The sequence below is a fragment of the Sinocyclocheilus grahami genome, unplaced genomic scaffold (assembly GCF_001515645.1).
Source record: "Sinocyclocheilus grahami isolate Dianchi unplaced genomic scaffold, SAMN03320097.WGS_v1.1 scaffold313.1, whole genome shotgun sequence".
In the NCBI taxonomy this organism is placed as follows: Eukaryota; Metazoa; Chordata; class Actinopteri; order Cypriniformes; family Cyprinidae; genus Sinocyclocheilus; species Sinocyclocheilus grahami.
Genome location: NW_015505492.1, coordinates 1,864,964 through 1,874,872, shown reverse-complemented (window position 1 = coordinate 1,874,872; position 9,909 = coordinate 1,864,964). Strand labels below are relative to the sequence as shown.

At 36.4% G+C, this 9,909-nt stretch overlaps 1 protein-coding gene across 1 annotated transcript; it reads left to right on the top strand.

Annotated features, from left to right (window-relative positions):
* Positions 1-2,286: 2,286 nt before the first annotated feature.
* plaua (plasminogen activator, urokinase a) lies at positions 2,287-6,494 on the top strand. Its single transcript, XM_016294111.1, has 11 exons — positions 2,287-2,345; positions 3,321-3,414; positions 3,524-3,566; positions 3,691-3,826; positions 3,924-4,021; positions 4,100-4,144; positions 4,290-4,467; positions 5,099-5,250; positions 5,333-5,473; positions 5,802-5,947; positions 6,068-6,494. Exons 2-11 carry the CDS (start codon positions 3,358-3,360, stop codon positions 6,263-6,265), a joined length of 1,194 nt encoding a protein of 397 aa, XP_016149597.1. The 5' UTR covers positions 2,287-2,345; positions 3,321-3,357; the 3' UTR covers positions 6,266-6,494.
* The last annotated feature ends 3,415 nt before the right edge of the window (positions 6,495-9,909 follow it).

Below are 9,909 nucleotides of genomic sequence, written 5' to 3'. Positions count from 1 at the left end.
CAGACAGACAGACAGACAGACAGACAGACAGACAGAAAGAGACAGACAGACAGACAGAAAGAGACAGACAGACAGACAGACAGACAGACAGACAGACAGACAGAAAGACAGACAGACAGACAGACAGACAGACAGATAGATAGATAGATTCTCAAAACTGCAGCTATAGATGCATGCTGCTTCCCCCATTTTTGTATGACAGTTCTGAAAAATTTCGAAGGAATTTCTTTCTTATATCTCTTTTTACAATGAAGAGAGAAGTGAAATGTGTCTCCAAACTCATACACTGACAATACATTCTTAGGAAACCATGTGTGTCTGTGTCTTTTTTTAAAGACCGCTGTCTCTACTTTGTATCTTTGACAGTGAAGCGATGCTCTGCTACTCTGCTTTCTATTTAGGGTTCATAGATGTATTTTTGTTGTGCAGTTCCAAGACTGCCAGATTACCTTGAAAAACAAGTTAAACTGCTTGTTTTTTATTTATATGTTTTAAAAATGTATATTTATATATATTTTTATTTATAATAAAAGCATATATTCAGATGTTATTTTGTATTTATAGCAGATAGACATGGAAACAGATCTAAAACGAATCTGTAAAGTCAACGTGGTTTTCTTGACCCACTGTGATGTAATAAGGCCAAGCATAAGTTAACATTAACACCAATGTCCAGGAGATGGTGCTCAAGCCTTTAAAATGCATGTAAAAATCCATCTCATCAGTAGCATTGGACATTTGACCTCTAAACATATATTTTTTAAATAAACCTAATTTTGTTCAATTAAGAAACCTTAAATTATATTTTTTAATTTTTAATTAAATCTTCTAATGGAATATGTCTTTATTTTTGTCAAGGATGTTGAGCAATAAAGGGTGCATCAGCCAGTCAAGTAGCCAGACAGTGATAATCTCTTTTATTGAAGTTATTTCCTAATGTCAAATATGCTGTTGTCAGCATATGTTCTTAATGGATGTCATCTTTACAGGCATAATAATAATAAAAAAAGCTTAATCTTAATGATTAAATAAATGCCCATCTGCTGATGAATATAAATATATGAATTTAATTAGTGTTTGCAAGACAGAGCTGTATAGCTCAAAGCCTGACCCTAAGTATTATAGTTCTGTAATTAATTCAGCCCAAACCGCTTAACATATGAGTCCATTTACACTTTATTCTTTTTAAGAAATTTAAGATTAAACTTTCCGAAAAGGCAACTTCATGCTTTCTACAAAAGAAGTCACTTACACTTGATGGACAATATCATAAAAGGTGATGCAAACATTTAGCTGACACATCATATATTATCATCACAGAAGCCAAACATCAGCAACACTGGAAGTTTGATAGTGTGCTGAACAGGAAATGCGTGTCTGCAGATTTCTTAAGGTGATAGAGAGGTGACATCATCTCTTCTGGTTCTGGTTCATCATCTCATTCATGAAACCCCCCTCATTTATCATGTATAGATCTCACAGGATGAAATCCAGCTAAAACCGAGGAGTATAATACTATGATTAACCGTCTGAGATTGAGAAAAATGCTTTAGAGAGATTTTTTTTTAAATCAAGAAATTACAAAAATGTAATATCACATAAAAGCCCGGGATTTCAACTTTATAATAAATCAGGCATGCAAACTGTGGCACGCATGTGGGCAGAGAGTAAAAACATATGTGAATGGTTCCGGATGTTAGGAAACCATTAAGAAAAGCAATTTCATCATGTCACATTACTCTGTGATTTAAAAAATAGATTGTCTGGGTTAAAATTGACTGACAGCAATGAATCCCCTAGATGTGTTTGTGACAAGAACAACACACATCTGTTTTGATATCTAATTAATCTGAAAATCTATTTTTTTTCATATTAACTATAATATTAACTATTAACTATAGCATATTAACCCTTACAAGTTACCCATTTTTACTAGTCACAGAAAACACTACTTTATGTATGTGATCATTTCTTTTTTAATTCTCAAAGCATGTTGTGAAATAGCCACTGCAATATAAAAACCACAATGATTGTCATTGCTCCAGGGGCAAAGTCCCTATTAGGAATATTTCCTCTTCACAGTGTTTTATGCATTAGAAAAAGAGAAGAGATCTTGAGTAATTTAGCATGAGTCACAGTATGAGGTTCCGCCACTATCTCATTGTTTAGTGCACAGCGCATGTGCCAGTTTGCCTGAGGCCAGGCCCCCCTCAGCCAATCACAGCCTCGTCACTATACAGCGAGGAACACTAACAGGCACATGACAGCAAGTGCTCAGGAAGCCCAGTGCAGCTCTACACTGCAACATCTGCAAGCAAATAAGCAAATCAACTACTATTAGTAAGGTAAGCACCAAATACCCTTTTTCTGGATCTGCTTTGCTTTCATTCTTTTACATTTGCATACTGTGCCTTTATAGCTATTTTTCATGGTCTTGATTTATACATATTGCATGTGGGAATATGAATTAATTAGAATTACATTTAAATATGTTTATCCTCCCCTTCGATTTTTGGTTCCACAAAGAACATTTCAATGAAACGTTCTTAAAAGAACCATGTGTGAGGAATAATTTAATAAGTTAAAGAACATTTTTCCATTGCAAAAGACCTTTAGCCCAATGGAAGTTTAAGGTTTTTATGTAACTTTTATTTTTACGACTGTAAGTGCACTTGTAAAACATTTTTTAACCACACTTAAGGATACAAATATAATGTATACATTTGGCTGCTCTACATATTATTATAGTAACATGCCTGAAATGTGCCAAGAATTTATTCAAAGGTACTTTAGGAGTAGTTTCATAAGTGATCAATGAACTATGAAAATGAATGAAATCAATGGATTGTATAAAAAAAAAAGATCAGTGGAGTTGTTCTGACGATTTGTGCTCCCCTGTCAGATTTTACTACCTTCCATTAAAACAGTTGGTAGCATAATTCGACAGCAAAAAATGCTACCTATCAGATTTTGCTTCCAGCATGATATTAAAGTGGTGTAAAGCTTTAATAAAGTGTACACCTACCCCGACCCTAAACCTACCCTTACAGTATTAAAAATACAGTGCTGGTAGCATAATCTGATAAGTAGCATTATTTGTTAGAACAATGGGCTTATAGTACCATTATATGCAAGCTTGCTTGTAATCAGTGCTTGCAAATTCATATGATTTTCTTGGCAATGCTTGTTTATTTATTTGTCAACTTTAAAAATATTCCTGTTAACTTGAATTCCACCTGCTTGTGGTGAGAGAGCATATGCCTTCTCTTTTAAAGATGTGTCTTATGAATACATAGCTCACTTCTTCAAAATGTTTTTAGGATCTCCAAAAAAGGAAAACATTGGTTTGCGGTCAAGATGAAACGTATACTTAGGATATTACTGTTGACATGCGCCCTGAACTTTACTGAAACCGTAAGTGGAAAAACAAAATAGAAGTGAGAATTCTTACTTCCTATGAAAGGTCTTTAAATAGAATTAACCTTTTTACCCACACAGCTAATATTAATATTTCTGTTTTTAGGCTAAAAGCCCTTGGAGAATATACACTTCTACTCAAGTAAAGGGTACATTTCTTTTGATGTTGTCACATTAGATCAAAGTTTTTCATTAACATGCTATTTGATTATTGTTGTAGTTTTAGCATGTGAATGTACAGTAAATGTTTAATCATGAATTTTCTCTTCTCAGATAAGTGCATACTTGATGGAAGCGAGGAGAGCAAAAACGAAGTGTCAGTGACAGTCAGTGGACGGTTATGTCTACCATGGAATTCATTACCAAGCAAAAACCCCTCCTTCAGGAACTGCTATCATAACTACTGCAGGTATTTATATTATAGAGTGAAAACTGAGATTATTTTGACACTACGTATATTGTGGGATTTCTAAAATGTCTAAGACCTCTGGATTTTGCTGTTTTAGGAATCCAGATAATAAGATTCAGCCATGGTGCTTTGTAAGGAAAAGAAACCGTTATGTACGGGAATACTGTGACATTTCCCACAGGGAAATTAAACCAAGTAAGTAGAAGTCCATCTCTTTTGATCATTTAAGTCATGGGAAAAATTGACTAATATGACTTACATTTGCTTATGCAGCCACCACGAGTCCACCCACATCTGACCCATCAGAGCAGGACACAGGTAAAATTATGATTGATTTACTTTTTATCGCCCATTCTAAACAAAAAACATTTAGTGGCAATGTTAGGAAAATCTCCAACTCGGATCTGTTCACAAAGCCTAGAAAAAGACCTCTCCTCACAGACTTAATTTCTTCATTATTCAGAATCAACATGTGGGGAGCAACGCTTGAACCGCATTACAAAGATAATAGGAGGATCAAGGTCAACTGTTGAGTCACAGCCTTGGATTGCAGCTATCTTAAAAGGAGAGGGATTCGTTTGTGGAGGAACTCTTATTGCTCCATGCTGGATCCTCACTGCAGCCCACTGCTTCCCTGACGGGTATGTCAACCTGTTGTTAACGGAAAAATCTGACCTTCTATACAAGTAATCAGCCAATGCACAGTCTGCTCCGGGGTCTGGGTCTTCTTTCATCACCCTGTCAGCTTTATTTTGCAATAATGACTTGCTGACAGCACATTATCCTGCTTATTACTAAATATTATCTTAAAAATTCCACTAAGAAAAAATGGTCCACTACAGCATACAAAACAATCAGCTTATCAACAAGACGAACACTTCAACAATATTACAGTAATCATAATAATGAAGTCCTCTGAGGTCATTTTCACTAATATCGTTAACTAAGTTGCAAGATGGTGCCAAAGTGGCAGTAAAATCGTGAGGAAAGAAAAGGAAAACAATTGAACCAACTACTTAAACAGTCTAGGTGGTAACTTGCACGTAGATCGCAAAGAACATTTTGGTAATAATGCCACAATTTGTGGGTAGCCAATTGCAAACTAATAAGTTATTATCCAGTTAAAATGAGATATAAGACCACTGAATCCTGCAATCAGAATCAAGTATTCCAAAGGGCCATGTAATAAAATGGCTTAATGCAGTTAATGTAGTGTCATTGCACTGTGGTATAAAATGTCATATAATTTTACTGTTTCTTTGCTTTAAACAGTAAGAGAACACGCATAATGAGATATTCGGTCTATTTGGGAAAGAATGCCATCAATGAAACCGACACTGTCAAAGAGCAGCAGTTCAACGTGAGCAAACTTGTGGTCCATGAGGACTATGATTACACAGCTGAAGACTTTAATAACGACATTGGTATGTTTGCTTTATATTTGATTATTCCAGCAATTAAAAGAAGAGTGCATGAATAATAAGTAGTGCAAATCCCTTCCTTTAGCTCTTTTGAAGATAGTGGACAGCAGTGGACAATGTGCAGTGAGGACCGACTCTGTGAGAACCGCATGTCTTCCCCCTTTCCAGCAGATGCTTCCTACAGGATTCTACTGTGAGATTGCTGGCTATGGAAGACACCAAAAGGGTAAGATGACACACACTGTATGCTAAGCTAGATAGTGTATCCGAGAACAATAACAATGATCATTTTCCTACGACAACAAGATATGAGGGCAACATGGTGTGTCCACAAAGTTGATCTATGATATGAAATATAACAAACTTGGACATCCTATGATTATGACATGACATACTGTACTGGATCTCTAAAAAATCTAGCAGAGAATGTAGCTGGACATTTCAGTAATCAAGTCATTTTGTCACTCTGGACCTCAATGTTGAGTGGCAGGACTAGAACTGTAATATGTGAGATAAACATAAAGGTCATCATTGTTTTTATCTGTTTTTTTAAGGTGGCTTTGAGTACTCTCGATATCTGAAACAGGCTCAAGTGAGGCTTATTTCCCAGAATGCTTGCCAGAAGTATTACAGTAAGGATGAAGTCAATGAAAACATGTTGTGCGCAGCTGGTAGAGACTGGGAGGAAGATGCTTGCCAGGTAAACCGAATGTTTTCACTGATGATTGATAAATACGACATTTGGCCTAGGCAAGTGAAAATATCTTCATAAAACTGTAAGAAATGCATATCTAAATGTGTTTTTTTTTTCTGATTTCAGGCCGACTCAGGAGGGCCTCTGGTGTGTGAAGTAAATAACACCATGTTCCTATTCGGTATCATTAGCTGGGGAAAAGAGTGTGCAAAAAAGTTTAACCCAGGAGTTTACACAAAAGTCACCAATTACAATAACTGGATCTCACTGCATACTGGTTTACCCAAATATACAGCAGGCTCCAGGTATCCACAAAAGGATTAATTATGACAGGGTCACTTTACAACAGAAATGTGAGCATTGCTCAGATGCTTAGCCACTCAGGGTAATGTTATATTCTGAGAAGAATACGTGACAATTATTTATACCATTTAGATTAAAAATGGCAGCTACTGTAATCAATAGGAAGCATCTTTGATAGTGTTATAATTACATGTTCCTGATTTACTGAATAGTGATACAAGTGTTTAGGTGTATGAAGGATACATATAATGAGGACCTATGTTCAGTTTTGAGAACTGAAAATAATAATATTTTGTCTTTTTATACCTTTCTAAAGAAGTTGATCTAAAATTACTGATATTAATGACATGGATATTGGTCCAGTTTGTTGCAATAACTATATATAGAAGGAGTAGTGTTCCAGAATGTTAGATTAAAAAAAAAAATTGTATTAAATATTTTTTATATTTTCTTATTATATTTTATTTTTTTATTAATTCTTTTTTGTTACTTTTTATTATACACTATTTAATATTTCAAGAACATATATATGACAAATGTATTTATTTATTTTTTTACATACATAGCTCTGATTGTAAAAATTCAACTTATTTCCATTTTTATGATACACCATTGTATTACTACACCATTTTATTTGACATTAAACTTGCTTTAAATCTCTTCAAGTTTTAATTTCATTCATTCATTTTGCATCATCATAAATATTTCTTTAAATTACAACCACCAGATGAATTCTCACTTATATAATTTTTCATTAGAAAAATAGATAGTTCAACTAAAAATAAAACATTTTTATCATCAATTACTCACCCTCTTCCAAACATGGAACACAAAAGAAGATATTTTGAGAAATGACAGTGTTTTTTTTTTGTTGTCCATACAATGGAAGTCAATGGTCAACAATGCTGTTTCACTATAATAAGAACATTCGAAATATCATCTTTTGTGTTCTACAAAAGAAAGAAAGACATTTTGGATTGAACATTTTGGGTTTGGAAGAACTTATTTTTTTTGGAAACTATCCTTTTAAACATTCTTGTCCCATTAATTAGGACATGTTGTCACAAAAGGTCAGCATGTTCTTTTTCCTGGTCAATAATGATGGAAATGTCCTTTTTATAGCCAAGACTTAAAGCATGAATATATCCAGAAGTTGACTGTTAAAATAAACTCATTCTGAGAAATATATAAGTTAAGGCTGAAATCTGAACAGATTTTAAAGCATGGGGCTTCATATACTTACCGACTTTGGAAAAAAACTGGCCATCATACACTAAATGACTGAGGATCACACACTACCAGACTTAAAGGGGTCATATGATGCGATTTCAAGTTTTCCTTTCTCTTTGGAGTGTTACAAGCTGATTGTGCATAGATAAGATCCCTGAAGTTGCAAAGACTAAAGTCTCAAAACCAAAGAGATATTCTTTATCAAAGTTAAGACTCTGCCACGCCCCCCTAAAACGGCTCGTTCTAACACGCCCCCACATATCTAGGTCACTATGTGGAAATATTTGCATAATGTCTAGGACTAACCAAATGTGCACGCAAAGAAAGAAGGCGTGGTTTCAGTAACCGCAGTTAGTATTGAAGCAGCCATGTCAGGGAGACGCTGTGTGTTTCAGTGCAAAAGCAAAAGCACTTTATTTGGCCTTCTGAAAATAGATGCATTTAGGAATCTTTAAGATTACTTACAACAGAAGAGCAATGCATTTTATGGACGACCGTTTCGTGAACCTAGGAGAGGAGGTAATTCTGACTTTGCTATGACAATCTTGCGCTTCTGAATCAGCTACTGTTTTGTTATTAGTTTAAGTATTTGCTATTGACTGTTCAAATGCGGAGTTTTGCGCATCATGTGTGTTTGGGTGTGCGAGCGAGCGAGAGAGAGAGAGAGAGAGAGAGAGAGAGAGAGAGAGAGAGCGTTGTATGTTGATGTTCTGTATGCTGACTATATTCAACTCAATGCGAAAAGAATCAAGAACAACTTCATTTTCTACACCACTATGATTAGTGCTTGGAAACCGGCCATCTGTGAGGAATACAAGCATGTGTTTAAAGAAGGAATAGGCCGAGGTGGAAGACTAACTATTTGTGAAGATGAAATGCTAGACACAGACAACCCCATTCTCACTATAACCTACTACACTAAAGGCACCTTCCTACTGCAAGGCAATGAAGCAAGCCTGAACTCATTTGAGGAGATTTTCCCCCTGCTGAAATCCAGAGTAGAGAAGGAGAGAGACGAGACTCGTGTGAACTGCACAGACTCTGAGGAGGAAGGCCCAGTGAATCCTCCACCTTCACCATCCCAACGTCAACTGAGAGACAGTTTAGCCCTACTAGAACTGGACTTCACTGAATTCAGAGAACACACTCAAGCAAAACTCTCAGACACTAACACAAACATTTACATCCATGAGCTCAAAGATGAACTCCAGCAGCTGAAGAACAACACCAGCTCTTCCATCACTGAACTCACAAGAGCTCTCAGAGAACTACAAGAAGAAAACCGAACTCTTCGCTTACAGCTATGCAAACTAGAGGAGGACACAGAGAAAAAAGTAGAGAACTTCTTAATTAGGACATGTTGTCACAAAAGGTCAGCATGTTCTTTTTCCTGGTCAATAATGATGGAAATGTTTAGGTGAGACACTTGATCACCGAGACACTTGCTACCAACTCCAGAATACCACCAGCCCATTCACCCCTACATACCCAGACATCCCCCTCCGGCCCCGGTGAGGAAAGACATCGCCTGGACAAACATCACATGTCGTCCACCACACCCACCAATGGCCCCCTACGCACCTGTAAACCAGCAGTCACCATCTTCACATCCACCTGCTGTCCAACAAACCCCAGTAAGAAAGAAGAAACCAAAAGCCACCCCACACCAAGAGAAGCCCCCACAGCTGAGAGCACAGAGCTACGCTGAAGCTGCAGCCCGGCCCCCTGCTGCAAGTGCAATAAGATTGACAAAAAATGCACAAAAAAAACTACAAAAAAATTGCACTAATGTAAATTGTTTACCATATACTGTACATTCTCACAGGTTATTTTCTCTCTGTCTTACAAAATAGGTTTATCTTTGATAATACTAATGCGTTCATTTCATATAAGTTGTTGGAATATCCAGGGTCTTCATTCTTCAACTTTTGGTACTAAAAGCACAGACCCAGAATTTCTGAAAAATATCAAAGATGCTGATATTATCATTCTCACCGAGACCTGGTGTAGAAATGATGCGCTTACCTACTGTCCCTCAGGCTACTATGAAGTAATTGTGCCCTCAGTTAAATTAAGTACAGTGCATCGTGGATGAGACTCAGGAGGAATTCTGGTATGGTACAGGGAAGCTCTGGCCAAACACATTTCTATTATTACATTTGGAAAATTTCACTGCTGGTTAAAACTAAACAACCAAATTGGCATTTCAACTACTGACATATATCTCTGTGTCATCTATATTCCCCCAGCAGAATCCCCTTACCATGATGAGGAATACCTGAACAACATCCACACAGAGATCAGCCGTTTCCAGGCCCAGGGAAATGTGCTGCTGTGTGGAGACTTTAATGCAAGAACTGGATCTGAACCCGATAACATAGATCCAAAGGGCAATGAATATATATTTGGCCAAAACTCCCCGAGTCTCACAAGAA

Coding starts and splice junctions, on each gene's coding strand:
- plaua (XM_016294111.1), top strand. CDS start 3,358: ATGAAACGTATACTTAGGATATTACTGTTGACATGCGCCCTGAACTTT. Junction 3,567..3,690: donor CACTTCTACTCAAGTAAAGG/GTACATTTCTTT, acceptor TTCTCTTCTCAG/ATAAGTGCATACTTGATGGA. Junction 3,827..3,923: donor TGCTATCATAACTACTGCAG/GTATTTATATTA, acceptor TTGCTGTTTTAG/GAATCCAGATAATAAGATTC.